Here is a 22,516-nt window from a genome sequence, read left to right on the forward strand (position 1 = left end):
GAGATGAGTGGGCTGAGTAAGATGACAATATTGGTAACAATAGCATCATGTTACTATGGTAACCATAGTCATTGACGCAAGTGGTCCTAAGGCATGGTGTATGGCTCTCGGTTTTCCCTCGGAAAGGCCGTAGGATATTGAAAGATAAAAAAAAATTAGGAATATGGAGTGTTGTATGCTCAGTTCATGCCACTTTTGTACATTTTAACTATGTATAAGAAATAAATGAGTTACTGCCAAATGGCATTAAATCAAATTGCAATGAAAACATAGCTTATGATATTATGCTATTACCCAAGTAGACCCTAGGTCTGTTATTGAACAAAAATATTAAAAAAAGAAGCATGTCTAATAGCATGGGTAATAGATGAACTTACTCATTTCGAGTACCATAATTATACGAATGCAAGTAATTGTTTATATCAAGTTAATATATTTGGCTGCTTTGGAATCAAATTCAAGAAATATTTTGAAAGAATAATTTGAATTTGCCATCAATTTTTATATCCCATGCAAGGGATATGAATGTTTGAAAATCACATGCAAAATATGTAGCGATTGCACGTACAATACATTTTGAAATTAAAATCCAAATTCAATTGCGATTTTTTTTTTAACGAAATAACATGAAAGTGTTGATCCAGAAAGGAATTACAATGAACTTGACAGGGTAACAAACACACCCAATTTTTTTTAAATGCTATCCCAATCGTCGATAGATGCAAATGATAGACAAATATTTTTTTAGTGGGGGGGTCACCTTGTAAACTTAAGATTTTCGGAAGAGTCTAGACAAGACAATGTCGGGCATAGCAAAAAAAAAAAGCTTTAAAAAATTGTTTCGTCGTCGTTGTTGTTTAAGATGCTATCATCATAGATCTTAAAGTTGTCATTCATGTATCATTTATTCATTGATAGAGTCAATGAACCCGGAGTGATGTATGCATTGTGAGAGAAGATAGGGAGGTTTTGGGATAGGGAGATGATGGGGGAGGGAATATTTAAGATATGGAATGTGAGAAGGGGTAAGACATGAAGAATGGGGAGCAAAGAGTAAAATGAGGGAGTGAAAGAGGGCTGAAAGGCCAAAAAGGGGGGTAAATTAAAGATGGATAAAAGGAAGAAAGATGCACGCGAGGACTCGAGAGAAGCAGGGAGGGAACTGAAAGAATATCGGTATTATATGCCGTGTATTCCACTGTGTGCGTTTGAAACGAGGGATAATAGTTAACCCTAAAAGGACTGGGCTATTTGAGATGTATTGAGGGCTGGGGGGGGGGCATGATCCCTTCTGATCTCGGCCGCCGTTTGCGCGATCGCGCCGAAATTTGGCACGCACATTCTTTACCACATAAACAACAAGCCAGTATAAAAAAAATTCTTAAGATATTTTTAATTTATTATGAATAAAATTTATTATGGAATAGAATAATAAAATTTATTAGTAAAAAACATTATTTCCTTATTTTACAACCAATGTCATTTCAAATTTTCTTCTTTTTTCCCCGGAAATCATCTTTGTATTATTGAAAGTATTCCACACAAAAAAATTGCGAAAGCTAATTTTTTTCCTTATGTATTTCTTTGTTTCAATAGAAATTATTAGACCATTTAACAACTAAATTAATCAAGCAGACCAATTAGAACGAAAAATAATCACCCTTTTATGAATTTTATCTCTCATAGACTTTGTACACAAAGTATAAAAATCAGCCCTTTTTGGCATGATATTGTCTCGTAAAAAGTCGTGTGACGTTGCGATGCCATACCCGTATTTGGTCTCAAAAGTTGCGGGAGACTTCGAAGAAAAAAGTTTTAAAAAGATTGGCGGCGCTATCCCTTTTCTTTTCGGAAATATCGCGCGAAGCGTTGAGGGGGGCATCATGCCCCCCCCCCCCCCACGCTTTACCTAGTCCTTTTAGGGTTAAGATAATTAATCGAATGAGGGAGTAGGGTAAAATGGGAATGTAAAGGAAAGAGTATTATAAAAGTAATAATAGAGAGATGAGTGGGGTACTGGATTGGAGCATGTCTTGAGGGGGGGGGGGGGGGTGATAGGAAGTATTCCATGGATAGGAACGAAAAGAGGTAGATAGAGACGGAGTGGTGAGTGAAATAGCGGTGTAACGAACATGGGGGTAGAGATGGATGGGTAAGAAAACCAGAAGAAGTGAGGGTAAGAAAAGAATTATTAAGAGAGGTGCGGTATGTAACGAGAGGATGAGGGGAAGAGGGGTAGGGGTAAGTAAAAGAGGGGTAATGTGTTCGAGGGGTGAATGAGAACAGGAGTGAGGAGTTAAAAGGGTAGGTAGTATTACGGACCTACATGGTATTATAAAGTGGCCAATGAAAATTATTCGACAAGCTCCTTTTTGTATGGATTCTAAATCCTGTATCTGTCTACAAGTGAGCGCTGTCGTAAACAGAGGTACGCCAAGGCTGGTCTTACAGCCAACATTGTAGTAACCAAATCACAAACGGTTAGGATGTACGATTTAATCTACGTAGATTGAACATCTTTTTTCCGTTACAATTAGCTTTCCACAAAGTCAGCATGGATCATGACGGCAAGTATGTTGACTGTATACATCATACTTCTTAGTTTAACCGACTATGTTTCTCACTCTTCAGTTTCTCACTTGGTTTAATCAGAACTACATCTGTGTATTACTACTCTCTTACTCATCTCTTCTGTCCTCATCTTCCCCAGCCCTCTTTCCCTACTCTATTGTATCTCCTTTTCCCATTATCTCTACACTCTGGTCACACTTTCCTTAATCTGTCGAGTTATCCAAAGTGTTTGCATTTTTATTTGTAAATAATATATTTATAATGTTCGATTGCTATATATCATGTTATCATTTTATTGTTACATTTTGTAAATCCAATGCAATTCAGTCTAAATGGCTGCGATATGTGGATATTCTAATAAAACCTTCAACGGAAGATAATGGAGATGTTAGCAATGTAAAACACAGATGGTTGTAATTGTTGTTCAGGGAATAAAAATGACATAGAAGAGAATGTAGATTTTACCAAAGTCCAAGAATGAAGACATTATAATCGGCTTTGGGGGTAAGTAAGAGAGGTGTGCGAAGTGAGATGTAGAGTGAGAGGTTAGAGGGGAATTAGTATAGGGATGTAAGAAAGAAGACCAAAGAGAAGTAATTGAGAGGGGAGGCTAAAGATTTTGTGTGAGTGGAGTACGTGATAGAGAGTGTAGGAGGAAGTATATGTGTGTGCTATTAAAGGTTTATTTCCAATTCGTCTAATGCCAATTCGTCCAATTGGCAACTCGTCTACTATCATTTGGTCTACCATCAGTTCGTTCACTATCCACACGGTCTAATTGCCATTTGTCCAATCACCGTTTCGTGTAATAACCAGTTGGTCCAATAGCCATGTAGTCCATATACCATTTGGTCTAATTGGACTAAGTGTTAATTGTGAAAAATGGATGAAAGTGAGATATATACTATAGACCAACTGGACGAAATGGTGATTAGACGAAGTGATGATTGGACCGAATGGTTATTGGACCAAATTTGGAAGGAATGGCATTAGACTAAATGAAAGTAGACCATAACTTGTGGTGAGTTGACGAGTTGACAGAAGACGAATTGGCAATTTACCCTGTTAAAGGGGAGAGAAAGGATAAGAGGATAGTATAGACATGATAGAGGAATAAGTGAGAGAGGTAAGATGTGTTAGCAGAAAATAGAGAATAGTACGAATGGGGTAGAGTGTGAGATTGAGTAAATGAGAGAGAAAGTAAAGCGGATGAGCAGAAAGACTATCGTATAAGAACGGAACTAGAGTGTGAGTGGGGTTAGTGGGTGAGGAAGAAAGATGACAGAGAAAGAGCACTCGTGAAAACGCGATTAGAAGAGTTCAGATATTATTCAATGAAATGCATAAGTTGAGATGAGCGAGCGAGGAAACTAGGTTTCAATCATGAAAAGGGATACGTAAGTGGTGGGTGTATAAGAAAGTGGGAAGTAAGGATTAAGAGTGAGGGATGGTAGTGTGGGAATTGGCCCGTTTGTGGGTGAGTTTGTTGGATGGGTGTGCGGTAGGGGTGTATGTGTGTGTGTGTGTGTGCCAGAGGGAGAGACACACATTCAGAGGCAAGAAAGAGAGAAACGGATATTATAGAGAGAGGGGGAACAGACTGTTCAAGGAAAAGGCACTTGAGAAAAGATGATGTTTGCGCGTGAAGGAACGTGAACCACGTGTACGTTGACATGAGAGATGCCATTCTTGGTCTCCGTGCCTGGGTATCTAGTATAATAGAATTGTAATTACATTCACACGAGGCTTGGCGTATTATCTGCGTTGCCATGGAAACTCCTACATCTACGTCACAAGTAATCTCCGTGCTTTTAGCTACGCCTCCCTCTGGAAGAACGAGAAAGCTGAGACAAGTGCCGATTTTCTCCCATTTGGAGCTACCCCGCACGTGTGACGCAAATTCTTATTCAGTGGCAAATGAGCAATAGCAGGACAAACAGGAAAGGGATATAGTTAGCTGTATAGGAAACAAACAAGCTTTCCTCATTTTACAAGTAGAAAATAATATTATCCGGAAGTCCTGTTAAACTCATGAAAAAGGTCGGATAATTCTGTCAAAATTCACAGAGCAAAGTGTAAGCGAAAAGAATGATGCCTTGCATTGTTTGGTTTCATCAGCAGGCACTGTTTTCAAGTGGAAATTTGAAAATAGTATCCCGCTGAACGCTTCCCGACGAGATTTTATACACCTGAAATACTGCATTAATGTCATTCCAATAACTGATGCATTCACATATTTTGCTTAATTAGCAAAGGCCTTGAGTTGATATTTTTGCTATCCAGAATTTTTGAAAATCCAGTACAAACATTGTCCAGTATCTGAATTTTGTACTCGTCTCCAGATTTCTGAAAATTTGTTTTAACAAGGAATCCACTGACAAAGATATTAGTATTCATTAGTAATAAAATTTACTGGTTTACAGGTAATTAAAAAAGACAAATCATTTATCGTTGGATTTACTTTTCAATGACATTAACTTTTGAATCGTTGCTATGTACAATTTTGATAATTTTACAAGAGATGACTTACTTTCAGAATGACTTGATAAATTCAAGTATTAATTCACAATGTTCAATTTATCTTTGAGCACTGACCCGGTGTATTTAATGTCAAGGTACACTTAAAGAGTATGTATACCGAATCGGACAAGGTCTGGTGAGTATTGAGAAATATATATATATATTCCGTCTTATTGACCTAAATGGAACACGCAATAATATTGTAAATCCAGTTTTTACATCGGTGTATTTGGGACAATAATGTTCTACCAAATGCCAATAATGTTTGATGACAATTTAATTCATGAAAACGTGCAGATTCTCATCGAACTCGATTTGTAATGATGTCTAAAATCACATTACAATGTCACATGTAGAAGTTCGCAACCAACTGGAATGGCTTACTTCGGACCAGCGGTCGATATCTTTTCTTTCAAAACCCCAATCGTGATATAAACAAAGGACAGCGTGGTATAGAGGAAACTTCCACAAAAAAGTAGGTCATTATTATAGGTCAAAGGTAGAAACTGTAATATCGCTGTGATTCAACAACTGACGTCAGCAATGTATAATTGTTTTATCAATATAGCGTCCATTGTATCGCCAAACCAACAGTTTTATTAAATAACAAAGGGAATTTAAATACAGGTTAAGACATGACAACAAATCTGTGGAGGTAATATTATTACCATATGTTTCCTTAAAGTCATATCAGAGATTATATACGAGATTAAATTTGGAAGTTTAAAAGAAAAGAAAGAAAAGGCTTGTCATCTACGGTAGATATGAACACAATATACAATGTATATATATATATATATATATATATATATATATATACATACACATTATGTATATGTATATATGTATAAATATAAATATATATATATATATATATATATATACATATGCATATCTAATATTTTCACCTTTAATCAAACATAAATAATAGAAATGAAATGTCTATTTTCATTCAATTATCTGTTTTGGTCATAATCTTTCCTATAAATAGCATTCGCTTCTCCGTTTTCAAATGATTTATTATAAAGGTGTGCATGTCGTATTTATTTTCTCTCTTGCGTTTTCCTAACGTTTCATCTTTGAGAAAGCACTTATTTATAAGATAGAAAAAACTATCACACGGGGGAGAGTACTAGCCTTAGGGCTCGGCCAAACTATATAACACAATATTGTTGTTTTCACTTTCTAAATTAGTAATACGAATGTAGGAGTGGGTGTGTTTTTGAATTTCAGGAAAAGGGTGTTTGTTTGAAAACTTCAATTCGCCACAGGCCTATATAGCATCAGAGATCATATCCAACTTTTTTTTAACCTGTCAGGATCTGTTTTTATTTAAAGAGGAATAAAGAAGGAAGAAAAGAGGCATATGGAAAGGTCTAAAAATAAATTTTGATAAAAAGGTAAAAAGGAAGGGATTGGGGTTCACGGGGGCATATTCTTGACTTTCCAATTAAAGAACAGAATGTAAGAGACCGGTTGTTTTTGCCCCCTCCCCTTCTCTCGCTCTCTCTCTCCCCCGTCTCGTCGTGTCTCTCCACTTTTGCAAGTCGGTCAAAAACATCCGATTTGGAACAAAACGCGTGGCAATCTCAAAATACCAGCAAGAAGATAATATGATGATATACCAAACCATTGAATTGGGTTGTTTTGTTGCGACCGGGAAAGACGTTTGCGTCAGAGGACGAGATATCTTGCTTTTAGACTCGGGACAACCTATTTTAAGCGATAATAATAATGCCTGAACCGTCAATAAACCTTCCTCTTCCAGTACAGAAATTTTTGAATATATCTTTATATATGTATATATATATATATATATATGCGCGAAGTAATTTATGCTTGGAGATGCCAGCGCATGCAAACAGAAAGTAGTACGTAGTACACGTCGCGATGCCATCAACCAATAGGATTGCTGCATTCTTACTACGACAGCAGCCTCATAGGTTTTGCTGACGTAGGTTCTTGTTTAAGGCAGCTATCATCCATGTTCGTTTCCTCTCGTGCTTTAACCCTAACCTCCATATCGCAATGGCATTGCTTAATTGTCTCGCCAAAACTGTCAAACACCGATCAATTACTCGGAAGTCGTTCTTGGTCACAATCCATTCTCTTGTTAATGCTTTCATGTCGATCATTTGAATTTATCCTGTGTTATATGAATTGATGGGTCCTCAGGTATATAGGTTATTATGCGCTTAAATCATATTTCTGATATTTAAAAACGTATTGATTCTAATGATAACGAATGTAGTGTATTAGCGACAAGGTATTATATTTACAATGATTAATACACTGATAACAATGATTAATACACAGATTATAGCATATTTCCTTCGTTGCAATGTCAGGCATACGCAACTATAGCAAAAAAAAAACCAATGACAAAACTTGTTATTATTTCCTGTTTTATTGTTGAACATAATTATTGAAATAATTCAACTGATGAAATTGAACCTAAGTATACGTATCGTAAAATGCTTAAAGCAAATTATGATAAACTCTTCATTCGCCCCAGTGCATTTTCAATTTCAATTGAAATTTTATTCATTCATATTAAAAACACATAAATACACATGGCAAAAACAAATATTAATAGAAAAATGTGGAGACAGCTCAAAATGAAACAAGTCTGACAAAGTGCTGCCACCAAAAAGAAAAGAAAATATAGATTGAATAACTCAACATAAATAAATTTGTTACTTTTCTTCTGTACACGCGATTGTTCTCCTTACTATCGGATGCTCTTGAATTGTTGTCCATAACATAGCCTAATCTCAGATCTGTCCAATGAGAGCTCCAAATCTATGTTGTGGGTTCATTTTCTTTTCCTGTACCATTTAACAATATTTTCTCATATTCAAGCATAAAAGTCACTTTCTTTAATCATGACTCATGTTAATATGGATTCTCAACACAACTTATTCCTCCTGTATGAGTAGGCCTATTTGGGTAGGATGAAGTGTGTTATTGCTCGTGATTTCACTCACTAATTTGCTACCTCAGTCAGTAATGTGTGTGTGTGTGTATATATATATATATATATATATATATATATAAATATATATATATATATATATATATATATATAATATGTATATATCATCGTTATTATCATTATTGTCACAACATATACATATGGACACTGACGAAGAGTGCGACTTATTGAGAGATATGCTCCGTTTTCTTTAAAAGCTATTATTTTATATTTTTATGGAATTCCACTACTAAAAAATGGGATAAAAATAAGGAAAGACGTTTCACCGTCTCTGAAAAAAGACAATTCTCTATTTAAGCAATAACTTGAACCTTTGAAGGATAATTATAGATCCCAACATGCCTAAAAACAGTATCACGCTTTTTTACTGACAATTATTTTAAGAGCTACCTAGATCATCCATGAAGATGCACGATAATTTCAAGGTAACCTGTCATTATGAAAGGCTGTTTTGCTTTAGAGGGCACAGCGTAATGGAGATGAGAACATGACGTCATAATCAAACATTGTCCTAAAAATAGTGATATCCATCTGCCACTTTTTTTTTTAAAAGAAAGTCAAAGTAAGATATCTCGTATCGAATAGAACTGAAATAGCCTGAATTCTGATGATCCTATATTTTGAAGGAAAAAAATGAAGATTCGTAATAAGAAAGCTCAAATATGTTAGCTCAAATATGTTTTTTAAATTTCATGCAGGTTGTTTGTGTAATATTGATTATTCATTTTGTACGCAATTGATTGATTATATTGTTCAGCAGTTGTGTAGTTGAATTTTAAGCATATTCTGCTTGTTTACGAAAAATTGAGAAAAAAAGAAGAAATATTGGTGTTTATTCTTAGGGACTCTTCTTTCTCTGAATTGTACAATTGAGACACTTAAAAGAACCTCTTTCGCTAAATTATGATTAAGTATTTTTATAATCAAATATTTCTTCGAATGTAGATAATTTATACTCATCATGAAATATTATACACTTGATAAACTTATTACAACGTAAACATCCCCCTCTCGGCGCGCTTCCGAACCGAAAAACTCTTCGACAAGGCTCCATTCACTTTACATTTAGGGATGATGTCTGCTTGGCAACTTACTACTGACGTAAATCGCTCGGCCAAAAGAATAGAGAGGGCAAAAAATCCACCGTCTTGTTTTGCCACGAAGGCCCTAGCTTCGGCTGACAGACTCTAGCAATCTAAATATAGCTGTTCTCTCTCTCTCTCCCTCTCACTTTCTCTATTCCCCTCTTTCTCTTTCCCTCTCCAGCTCTCTGATTCTGTCTCCCCAATGAACGTTCTTACTTTTATCACATTTTATCGTCCTCTCTCATACCCCTCGATCTCCTAGTTCTCTATCCCCTCTCCGTCTCTGCCACACATTCCCGTCATCTCTCCCCCTCCATCTCCCTCTCCCCTTCTCTCTTCCTACTCGAAATGCCTGTACGGGAAGCCTTCCACCACTCAGCTCAATGTGCTGACGTCATCCTACGGAAGATAGCGGGCCAAATCGGGTTATAGCTGATGCTATGGGATGCCTTCCCTGGCTGTGATTGGAGAGCGACTGGTATTTAACCAGGAAAGAGGAAATAGTTAACCGAACGGGGACTTTCCTACGTAAGTCCATAAAATATGATGAAATGCTCTTTGGAAGCGGGAGTTAAAAGAACAAAGTAATTTAGAAATTGTGATTTAGGGATCATTTTCCGGTTTTCCAGGACTCATCTTGTTTTGGATAAGATTGATTTTGAGATTTCCTAGAAATATCAGCATATTTGAGATTATTTGTAAACAACTCTTCTCTGTGTAGAATAGTAAATACTTCCTAAACTGGTCTGTCATCCACGTTTGCGGAGTTTATGACGATGATACCAAAGAATAACTTTATGAAAAAGTAACGAATTGTTTTTTTTTTCTCCTTTGCATGAAGATATGAAATACCAGATAAACGCCCATAAACCTCAAATTCTTTGATAAATAAAATATTTTTTGACAGGATATGAATCCCATATTATGATAAAATGTGAAATATATCAATATTCTATCCTACATTACCAAATAGATAAACATATTAGATGAAAAATTAATGTGTATTGCCAAAAAAATGATATGCAGATATCACGAAATCTTATCACCATCTTTATTCAATAATAGGAGAATGACTCAGACACTAATAGATACTGCACATGAATGCTCAATAGAAGAAATTTCATCATGTCTTATACTACTAATGCATTTCATTTATTTTCTTTTCCAATTTTCCATATTTTATTTGACCTTCCCTTTAACTGTATATTAAAGGGTCAAATGCAAATCTACTCACAATGACATAATAGGTTATCGGCGCTCACTATTCTTGCGTGGTACATTACTGTAAGCTATTTGAAGGAGATACCTAATACATAATAAACACACATATATATATATATATGTATATATATATATATATATATATTATATATATATATATATATATATATATATTATATAGACATCAGAAATGCGAAACAAATTCACGAGTAATGCAGTTTTTGAAGTGCCAACAATTAAGTTCTTTTATTCATAACAGCATTTTGCGCACCTAGCAGTGGTTTCCCTAGTCCCGCTGAGATCGCGCACGTTTTAATAAAAACAACTGTCATTCAAACTTGTCCCAATTCACGAATCTTCCCTGAAGAAGGTAGATGTCTACCGAAAATTTGGAGAGTGAATAAAAGAACTTAATTGTTGGCACTTCAAAAACTGCATTACTCGTGAATTTGTTTCGCATTTCTGATGTCTTATTATTATTATTGCCAATACGTGGAAAACCAAGATATATATATATATATATATATATATATATTGATACCCAAAAGTTTACATAAATCCATGGAATTCATTGAAATTTGTTTACTTGCCAAACATCGTAAGATTTACTATATGTTCAGAGATATAAATACTACCATCTACCATGACAAATTTGGTATCAAATGAAATGAACATGATTGGAATGCTGTTGGGATTAAAGTATATTTAAGGTGGAATTTTCTTTGAAGAAAAAAGATAATATTCGTGCCAAATGTATTGTCTGTTATTATATTTTCAAACATCATTTCATAAAAATATATAAATGTCAATCCATGATTTACATTACATTTTCTATCATGATCTGTCACCGCTGAACAAAAAAGTGAAATCTGAAATGTTTGTGTTAAGAAGTAACTAGCAATATGAAATGCTTTTGTCAAGATTTTATTTTAAATTTGTCTAAAATATGAAGATTTTTTGGGGGAAAAATTACACCTAAATATTTTCTGCTCCTGATGACAAAGCAATGTGATGAAGGGGCATGACATACTCATTTGTTTGATATCAAATTCGTCATGATAGCACAAATATCTTACAATATACAGTAAATTTTATGATGTTTGGCAAGTGTCAACTTTTCTTTGAATTTCCTGGGTGTATGCAAACTTCTGGCCTCAACTGTATATATATATATATATATATATATATATATATATATATTTATACATATATATTTATATATGTGTGTGTGTCGGGGGGGGGGGTGTGAAGTGTATATAAATTTTTGTACGTGTGCGTGAGAGGGTGTGTGGTGATAAAGCAAAATTCACATTCTTTTTGTCAAATCACTGTTCTCTACTTTTTGTAGCCGATGGGTGCGTTATCGCTCCCATCATATTTAAGAGTGCATGTGTTTGGCAATGGGTGAGTGTGTGTGTATGTGTGAGAGAGAGAGTTTCAATCCCTCTTTAACTTATTTTATTGTGAGTGTGCGTATTCTTTGTGTGCGTGAGATTTACTCCCTCTCTATCATGTGTATCTTTGTTTGGGTTTGCGGGCCTCTGTAATTTACTCTTTGTTTATCACATTGTGTGTGTGTGTGTGTGTGTGTGTGAGGGTGTGTGTTTGTAAAATCTATCTCATTCTGTTTTCTTGGACGCATACATCTTCTCTTTCTCTCTCCCTCACACTAAGACACATACTCGTGCACGCACAGCACACACAAACACCCTCCTACTCTCACCCTCTTTATAATTTTCTCATTACCTATCCATCTATCTTTTTATCTCGCGTTCTCCCTCTCTACTTTCTCTGATCTTTCTATCAACAACTTTGTTGCCCCTTTCTCTCTCTCTCTCTGTCACGCTCTTCCCCTTTCTTAAAAATATCAGTTTGTATCCCACCTAGTTCGTTCGGTATGAGAGAATCTAGAACGTGTCCGTTGGGGTCTGCAATTAAACAGTCGTCAAAATATATTGATTGCTTCTGGTTTCTATTTAAGGATACCTCGTATCCTCTGCTCTACAACCTGGTTTGATGATGTTGGTAGAAAAAGAGATGGGGAGATGGAAATAGATGTTTCCCAGGTAGAAGATGTATCCGAACTTTTGGTAAAAAATAACATCCAAAGCGTGTAGGTCTACATCAAAACTCCTTTATCGAGCACTTCTAATAATGTTGTGGTCGGTGTATGTTTATGCGTTAAAGTGGCATATTAAAGGCTTTCATCAGACATGGGGTGAACACTAATATTATTTTCTAGCCATATCCATTCGCATCATACTTAACATTAATCTTTTATCCATGGAAATTTAGAGCTGGGAAGGAAAAGGATTGTTAACGATTATATTGACGAATAAATATATTGACCCATCATTGCAGATTCTGATTCTAAATCATAATTTCATCAACCGCCAATGTCGAAACCGACCTTTGTAGATAAAATTATAATTTTTAAGAAGCAACTGATTATAAAGTTTATGATCAAAATTTGATAAGTATAACAGAAAATTTTCCCCGAAAATATTCAAAACAAGAAGAAAACAGTGGTGCGTACGTAAAGCCGTGCGTAACTTGCAAACAGCGTGAAGAAACACAACCATGCAGGATAACTCGTGCCTTGGCAAATTAAATTTAAAACATCATTGATAGACATGATTGATTCATGCTTAACTCTTGACATCGGTCCAAGATAGGTATTAGATTGACTTGTAGTAGGTGTAATTGTGAATGCAATATGTCGATTTTTACCTTTAGTTTTGTGGCCTATAAAATTACATAGCTGTTGTCCTTGTCTTGTTTCACTACACATAAGAACAGAGAATGAAGACCAAAAGGGTAGTGGTAGGCAATATAGTTGTACTAGTAGTCGTACATTTTGACAGGAAATATATTTTTTGGTTTTGAACCCTTCCATTATATACCAGTAAATATGTGGTTTTGCATTTCATAGTGAATATTTTAACATATTTAATAATGACAGAACATGAATGTCAAATCAAGTGTTTGGTAATAATTATCATTATGATAAAGAATATTCGAAATTGCTTCGTGCAGTTAAGACACATACCGAACTGGATTCCATGGTAACAATCCGTTAAATGCACTGATAAGTCATGGGAACGATAGTTGCTGTTTATGTCTATCTCTCTTTGAGATCAGCTAATCTAAACTATTTATAGTTATACATCCTACCTGCCACGTGCTAAATACCTCATCATTCCCACCATTTCAACCATCCAGACAATGTATCAATGATTATTACAGCTTCCCATTCTCTCACACAAAATTCTTTATTTCCTTCACCAGTCACATTCGATCTATTCGGTCAATATTTCGTTATAACCTACGATTACCATTTTTTCTGTGGTTATTGGGTCTATCTAATAGAAATATTACCATTGTGATCAAGATACATTTTTGTGTGTTTCCCTTTGTATCTTGCTCATAAATATATGTATAATATATTGCAATATGACATTATAGATGATAGCATATGTCCTCTCCATAGTAGGATTATTAATTCATTTGGCTTATTATGTAGATTATACCTTCGAGAATAGTTAATAGATATTGCCATTACGATGCTTTAACCTTTCATAAGAGGTGACAGAGAGATTTGTGAGGGTATTAGGGAAAGATGAGTAGAATGTGTTGGTGAAAACGAACTCCGGGCATTCATCAACGAGCATGCCTCGTTCAGTTGTGTGGGAAGTGAGGGATGGAGCATTAGTGTGCGTATGTGGGTTTTGCGATGGTGCAGTGCGCTCGTAGGTTAAGTGTGCGTGCGTATTAATATAAGGTACCGACATCAACTGTAGATGTACAGTATAGACTGTGAAGCGCGGGCCGCTAACACGTACAGACTATCAACTCTTCCACTCCAAAACCACGTTATTTTTCAATCTCAATTTGCAAGCACACGTTTAGGAGGACTGGGAAACTAATGCATACACAGAGAAAGTATTTTGATCTGCACGCGGTACCGTATTAAACATCTGTCTGGAACAGTTCACGTATATATTGCGAAGTATTGCTTTCTACTTTTGGATAAAAACTACTTTTATTATTATTTAAGGTGAGTAAAAATATACAAGCTGATTAAGGTGAAAATGTGTTTTTTTCGTTTATCTTTATTAATTTTCGGTATTGTGTATTACAATTGTGTTTATCTTAATTATAATCATATATTGCTATTTGAAGATAATACAAGAGAGACATTTGCTATTAAGGTCTCATTGTCTCAAAGGGGAATTGGTAATACACATTCTTGATGATAGAAAAACAATCGATTCATTCATTTTTCCTCGCTTTTGAATTAATACTTTTGGAGAGTTTTTTTTAGAATATTTGATGTATGTTACTTGTTTCTTTGTTGTTTTTGTATAGGTTCTTCCAAAACCAATTTCTTAGATGCATTTATGTTTCACTTTAATAGTTGATGAGTAAAAATATTTCACTTAAATGGTGTTTAAGAATACGATATGCCTACTTCGGAGGGGTTTTAATTTCACTTTGGCAAAGTATGTATGGTATGTTAGATGCGTGGTGATATGATTGGTCAAGGGATGTTATGTGTTTTTTGGATACTGATTGGATACATGGTCTTGGTTATTAAAATAGTGTTCGGCATTCTTAAATGTCTCAAGTCGAATCAATCGAGTACGGTTATATTCTTAATGAATGGTTTTGCGGATTTAAAGTGAGCTGATATTGATTGGGGGTATGTTATCGTGGGGATGTGGTATGTGGTAAAATACGACTTGAACCTCGATCTATTGATCATTATTTTAATGATCATAGCAAAATTCGATATGTGAGTGAATCATTACACTACATGCCAAGCCTGGTGCGTACATTGTATTTTTTCTTCAAAAATGCAGAAAATTAATTTGGGATTACGTAATGTGAATATCGCAATTTGTAGTTTGGTAATACAGAAGTACATATTTCTTGTACAGCGTGATGCTTTCTTACTGAAATTACATGATAATGATATGATAATTTTTTATTAGGAAAGGATGTTTATTTTCTTAATTCTTAGATGACACGCGGGAAAGGCGATCATAACCTTAAGATATTTATTCGTGTTTGTTGTTCCGATGATGCCTCTGACGTCACGATGTGGAATAGTCGAAACAAAAATTGAGAAACATGTATTGGCTCCGTATTTGCAGTAGTTATGATGGATTGGTGTATGAGTGTATAGTTATCTAAAAGGCTGAGCAATCCATTGGGAGAGGCATACCATCAGTGTTAGACGCATGTATGAAAGGGGGTAACGCGTAAACTATAATGGTGGCGGAAAGCATCGCTGAGATCGGAAGAAAGGTCTGGGGATAAGTGATGCTAATGAATTAATGACGTGAGTCGTAGGGCCGTGCGAGGGAACTCGGGATGTCCGCTTATAGACATGGCTTCCCGGAAAGTGTGTTTACTGAACAGGGTCTAGAGCAACCAGAGAGTGAAAGAGAAAGATAGAAGGATGGATGCAGGGGAGTGGAGGAGTGGAGTCGACTAATGACCGAAGAAGGTGGATATAGACAGATTAAATGTGGGAAGTCGGAGAGAGAGAGAGAGAGGCACTAAAAGCAGTAAAATAATGACGGGTAGCGGGGATTAAACTAAACTAAACTGCTGGTGATAAAAAACCGAAAAAAAAATACGAGGAAAGATTTTACTTAATAAAAAAGGGGAGAATACAGATATAGGTAGATATTACAAATTAAGCAGATAATATAATCCCGCTGGAGCATAAGGACAAATGGAGCAAAAACAAACAAATAAAGAGTTACCCCTGCATCCCAACCGAGTTGGCAATACTTTTAGCATTATTATTATTGTGTAGTACAAGGAAATATGCGCTTTTAAAAGAAAAGAAGCAAATCTCGCCGTGTATTGGGGACGTATAATCAAAGTTCATAATAAATTGGCAAGTTTTGTTTACAATATCATGGGCATCATGTGTCAATAACATATATTTTAGAAAATAAGTTTAGTTCAGATTATTAATAAACATTGCACAACTTTGAAAGAAAATGCTTTTGTTTTTTACACGAACGTGATTCTTTAGTTAGCCTATATTTTAGTCCTTTAGGAGCTGAAAATAGAAAGAATTCACTATATTCAAGAAAAACAGAGACGTCATCGATTTTAAGAGAAAATGGTTTCAAGTAGCTGAAGTAGATGATGATAATTATGGATTGTGATACTCGATTGTCATTTTGCACATTCCAAGTTGAAATGGGTCTCCCTGGAGTGAATTATGTTACGCATCTAATGATTTCGCCAAGAGAAATATGCACCCAAAATAGCTACGACTTGCGTCAAGTCAGCACCGTGTTGCTTGAAGGTTATACATCCTAGAGCAAATAGGAAACACTCTTTCCGTCTGGCTTGTGAATAGCCGGAGAGTACAAGGGAGAGAGAATTGAAGAGAGACACTATTTGATCCCCGGACGCTATTTCCCATATGGTCTGACGTCATAGCTGTATTGCTTGGGTTAAAGTGATTTTCCGCCGTGGCGGCTTGTCATGAGCGTTTGATAAAACCTGCTATTTCTAGTTGTTTAAGGTTTTCACTTCCTTCCAATATAAGCCACGGTAATGATGTTTCCAAACTGTATATGCTTAAAAAAGTAGAAATTGAACAATTATCTTTTTGAGACCAATGTACAGGCCTTTATGCAAAAGTAATTTCTTTTCTCCATGTGAAACGCATTGATGTAAAATTCAGTAAAAAAAAACATTTAAATGAAAGAATGACAAGCCTTATTGCTGAAGTTCATGATAATATATATGCAACCCATGCTTCAACGACAATTAAAAGTTCATGTTTTTTGCATAGTCACGTGTATTCTTTCCTGCAAATCTAGAGTAAAGTTTGGCAGAACTAGTTCGTTCAATAGCAAAAGAGAAATCAAATCAATCCGATGAATATATGCAAGGAAAGAATCAATTTGAATGCAACATATGGCGATTGAACAATTCGCTGCCACGAATTCGTAAATTGGTAGCCGGGTTTTCCATACGGTAGATTTCAGAAAGAAAGAATTGCACAGAAATATTGATTGTCGAATCAGATCCGGATGTGTTCGGACTTAACAGCTGTTCTTTCGACAGGATTTCTGACTTATACTGGTATATCTTTACAGCAAAATCTGCATTTGTTAAAATATTTTATCATAAATTGCTATACATTTTTTTTCATTTTTTTTCATATAAGTCGGTCGTGTAACTTAATAGAAAGGGATTAAAAATGAATCAGAAGACTCTAACACTTAAGCACGGCATTATGAAACGACTTTGATCTTAATTAATATAGAGTAGAAAACATGGTATGTGCGGTGGGTGGGTGTGCGTGTGTATTTTATTGATATAATGTGGATAAGTTACTGGATGTCTGTATGTGTGTATATGTATGGATGTGTGCGTGTGTGTGTGTGTGTGCGTTTGTGGGAAAGACACGATGAAGGCGTCGGAATGGATGGTACGTCCGGTACCATCATAATCATATTCATTTTCGTTTCCTTGTTTTCCCCATCCATCCGGGGAGTAAAAAATATTCAATCATACATGCCTTTATTTTTAACCATCCATTACTGATAATTACGTTTTATTGTATTTTACAGAAAGATGGCATCAACTCAAAGCATGAAAGCAGAGGTCCAGTGCGCAGTTGACTTCCTTAGAAGTCACCTATACAACAAACTGCCTCGAAGGAGGGTTAACGTCCTGGCTGAGGAAATAGAGAAGGCACTCTACCTCAAGTTTGGCGGCCACTGGTATCCTGGTCAACCAAATAAAGGCTCAGGGTACAGATGTATTCGAATCAACCGTCTCAAGGTAGATCCTGCCGTTGAAGCTGCTATCCTACAGAGTGGTCTAGACGTGGATGAAGTTGTCGAGAACCTTCCTCAAGAACTCACAATGTGGATCGATCCTGGTGAAGTGAGTTATCGAATCACAGAGAAGGGCGTAGTCACCGTCATCTACAAGCAGGAGACAGTTGTTGAAGAGGGCGTTGAACCTGAAGCTCCTTTCTCATTGGTAGACTCATTGGGTTCATCCCTACAAGGATTTCATATCAATGCCGCACCATCCGTCCCGTCTACGAGTGGAACTACGAGTCCTGTAGCCCCGGGTAGTCCTGGTGGCAGATCGTCCAGTAGTTCCACCTCTACTAGTGGTTCAACCTCTCTCGTCCGACCAAACGCGCTCACCTTTACTGCAGCTTCATTTGCTCAGACCAAATTCGGCTCTACCAAACCCAAGAATTCGGGCAAACGAGTCAACTTCCAGCAGCTTTCTCCGACAGAGTTTGCAAACTACATGAAACAGCGATCAGCCATGAAGAACTACCGCAGTAGTCAACGTTCTCCTCAGCAGCTATCACCGAATGCTCGAGAGTTTGTTCCATCGATGCAGCAACAGTACACAACACCCTGGAGTGATGCTAGTGGTACTCCTGGAGCTGGTATCCAGACTACACACTCTTCTCCAACGGCACTCAGTCCCGAGAGTTGGTTCTTACCAGAAGGATGGGGTTTACCCACTCCAAGCCCAGCTGATCAGTATAATCAACAACCCTCATTGATTGTGGCCAACTAGCTCAACATCCCTGGGCATTCAACATCATCCATGCGACCGTTTTCATATCGCTGAAATATAGCCTCATTTGCACTTTGAACGTGCTGTGTTTAAAGAAAAAACTCAAGAAGTACTTCCGTTTTTTGAATTGCAAAAGTGCAACGCGTTTTATGGTTGTACTCCGCAGCTTCATAGCCGAACTATTTTTTCATGAATTGTTACTGTTGTTTAAGAATTCAAATACTATTTACACGATTTTACTATTCTATACTATATAGCGCATACTATTTTGATATTACAAAGGAGGCCGGTAATCCTCGAATTTTTTACTGATAGACATGAAATGAATGGCTTTGAGTACTGCGTATTGTTATGTGGTTTGTGATTATCTTATATGATACCATATCCCAATCCTCTCTATTCTCTCTCACTTTTTCTTTGTCTTTGCTCTTTCCTCTCCTCTTTGAATTCTTCTCATCATTGTATATATAAAAATATCTCTCGATACGGCCTAACAGCTTTAATTCTTGACTCACTTCATAAATGTAGAATTTATGTCATTGCAATTGAGAAGGTACAGGATATGTCATATTTTATCTCTTTTTTCTTGACATACCCTATACCGCCGTTGGCATATTTTGTACATACGATTGACATCTATCATACTTGTTCAATTTACTCTAGGTAAGCGTCAGCTGTACCTCATAAATTATACATGCATAAATCATCAAGTATTGAAATTAGTAATTTTGTACTCATGATCGACAACACGAGAATTGTACAGTTTCTTATTGGTCAATCTTTTATCACGTGACAGTAAGCAAAGGCGACAGTGCACTTGAGCCGACCGCCCTGCTCTTAGATGTATAGGAAAATACACACAGTGCACAAACACACATATTGTGGATTGTGTATCTCAATTACCAATGGTATTCTATGTGTAGCTTGTGTGATATGCAAATTATGTTGTAATTGATTACATGGCTGTCATGTGTGTCGCCATGTGCAGTTCATTGACGTACTTGAAAATCGATTCACAAAAAATTGTATCATTTTGATCCCCGTGACATTTTTAGTCCAATGGGATATATTTTCTTACGCAATTTGTACATATATATTTTTTTCGCTTGTTTTAACTTTTAAACATTGACTGACTTAAAAGTCTGTGTACAGTCCTTTCGTAAGGAATGGTTCTGGGTCTAAGGCTTTAATTACTGAAGAATTACAATTATTTATGATATCTGTGTAAATTTTGTGTGAAATTGATGATATATATATTATATATTTTTCTTTCTAAGAAGGAACGTGCATATTTTGCCTTGAATCTCACCTTGTTGTTAATTGTCGCCATCTACGTTCACTAAAATCCCATTCCTGACTAAATATCTCACTATTATCAGTCAGATCCACCATACTTCTAAAAATAAAAGATCTAATTAAATTCAAATTGCATAATATAGTACTAATAACATCAAATTTTTTTATATAAAGATATTAGTAATGAGCTTCTTCAAATGGATATGACTTCTGACCTTGTACCAAGAATATTGGCAGAATTATTAATTTGATGCGATCGAATCAGACTAGTTGGTGTCAGGCTTTAAGTGGTGTGAACAGGCATCAAAGGTGAATTCTTGTTTGTTACGGACTGTGCAATACAACATGTACTTATTTTTCAAGGATTGGATGGTGTGTCTACCCGTTCAGCCATGATTATATTATGATCAAATTTGTAAGTTTATATTAAATATTCTTTCAGAGCATACCAAACCACTCCACATTCTTATTTTCTTGTCTGGGGAATCAGTGTAGAACTGAAATACTAATCTTAATGGATGCTGCGGGGTTTTTTTATGGGAGGGGTGTACTTGTTTGCATATTATGTGAGTGTGTGCGTGTGTGGGTGTGTGTGTGTTTGTGTGTGTGATTCGTATACGTGTTTGGATATTCGCATGTGTGGGCGAGGGTGCCTGTGAGTTAGGCAGGATGTGCGTGTGGGTGTACATGTGTTAAAGTGCGTGAGCTTGAAGGATATATATGGTTGATGTGGGCTTGGGGGAATTGTGTGGGTGGGGGTGTGTGTGTGTGTGTTCATGTGGAGGATAGCATGTGAGAACGAGGTTGAAAATATGTTTGGTTTATATTTTATATTTATAACAGAGGATGTTGATTTGAAGGTTGATAAGAGACGAAATTGCACGTGTGTGCGTGGGTAGGTGCATAGTGTAAGGGTGCAAGCGGGTGTGTGTGTGTGCATATGTATATAGGTGCGTGATAGCGAGATACGTAGAGAGAGAGAGCGTCTGTTCGAGCATTTTCAAGTTGGGCTGGATACATGGGGTATTTTTGAAGGAGGGAGAAAACTCGCTTATTAAAAAGAAGTGTTGTATGAACATGGATCTTCTTTTAGGCGATAGAGTCCTTTGAGGATTATTATAGAATAAGAATTAAGGGAATAGATGCAAGAAAATTGCTATATAGAATGGTTAAGAAAGGGAGATTTGATAAAGAGAGAAAGGGTCTTTCTATGCTGTGTATATCGTTAATTAAATTATTGGAGGCAGGAGAATGTTTAGGGCACTTTTGGTCGGTTGTCTTTGGTAGGCCATATGCGAATAGTTGAATGCTTCCCAATTTCTCGCCCGTTGAATTTACTAAATAAATTGGTGATAGGAAAATGACGAGGTAGACGAGAAAGAAATATGGAGGGAAAGAGCGTGAGAGATGGAGGGTTAGAGAGTGAGTTTAAGAGAGAGAGAGAGAGAGAGGGTGAGGAGGGAGAGACAGACAGAAAGAGTAGGGCTGATAGAGGGGGAGAGAGAGAGATGCGAAGATAAAAATGTGACATCGGAAGGAGGAATAGCATCGACGACCTTTTTTCACACGTGCGTTGGTTCATTATATATGGTAATGTATTTCAGACGTCAATATATGACGTAGTCGGTGTTAGTTCTCGAGAGCGCCTAAATGACCAGTGTATGATGGAAGCGGAATATGATACAAAAGAACATTTCTATACTTCACCACTCACTTCTTCGCTATTTTATACTGCTTATTATAATCTACAAAGTTTATTTTCTTGGGTGTTATTTCCGCTATACAGATGCTTCAAAATAAACGAGATGCAATTCGCTTGAATACGCGTAAACCCCCCCCCCCCCAACACACACACACACATACCCACTCACACCATAGATGAAGATCGGATGTCTAATTTTCGACTTGATTTCAGCAGGCCTATAATACTAGAAACTTGATTGTGTATGTATTCCGTAATAATTTGAAATTATATAGCCCTACGTGATATATTGTATTGAAGCGTTGTGGCCCTGGCCCAGTGGAGTAGTCCCCGGACTTTGAAACAGAGGGTCGTGGGTTCGAATCCCAGCCATGGCGTAATTTCCTTCGGCAAGAAAATTATCCACATTTTGCTGCACTCGAACCAGGTGATGTGAATGGGTACCAAGTAGGATTTATTCCTTGAACGCTTTAGCGCCTATTAATTATCTCAGCTCAGCTACAGCCGGCATGGCCGGGGTAATAATAATATCAAGTA

The 22,516-nt window shown here is 36.3% G+C and overlaps 1 protein-coding gene across 1 annotated transcript; it reads left to right on the forward strand.

Annotated features, from left to right (window-relative positions):
* Nucleotides 1-14,164: 14,164 nt before the first annotated feature.
* Nucleotides 14,165-20,737, forward strand: LOC129269259 (protein Tob1-like). The gene is made up of 2 exons (XM_054906731.2): nucleotides 14,165-14,449; nucleotides 18,003-20,737. Exon 2 carries the CDS (start codon nucleotides 18,007-18,009, stop codon nucleotides 18,979-18,981), a length of 975 nt encoding a protein of 324 aa, XP_054762706.1. The 5' UTR covers nucleotides 14,165-14,449; nucleotides 18,003-18,006; the 3' UTR covers nucleotides 18,982-20,737.
* Nucleotides 20,738-22,516: the final 1,779 nt, after the last annotated feature.

This window comes from Lytechinus pictus, chromosome 10, assembly GCF_037042905.1.
Source record: "Lytechinus pictus isolate F3 Inbred chromosome 10, Lp3.0, whole genome shotgun sequence".
Taxonomy (NCBI): domain Eukaryota; kingdom Metazoa; phylum Echinodermata; class Echinoidea; order Temnopleuroida; family Toxopneustidae; genus Lytechinus; species Lytechinus pictus.

Bases quoted from the DNA above. Each gene is read 5' to 3' on its own strand.
- LOC129269259 (XM_054906731.2), top strand. From the start codon at position 18,007: ATGGCATCAACTCAAAGCATGAAAGCAGAGGTCCAGTGCGCAGTTGAC.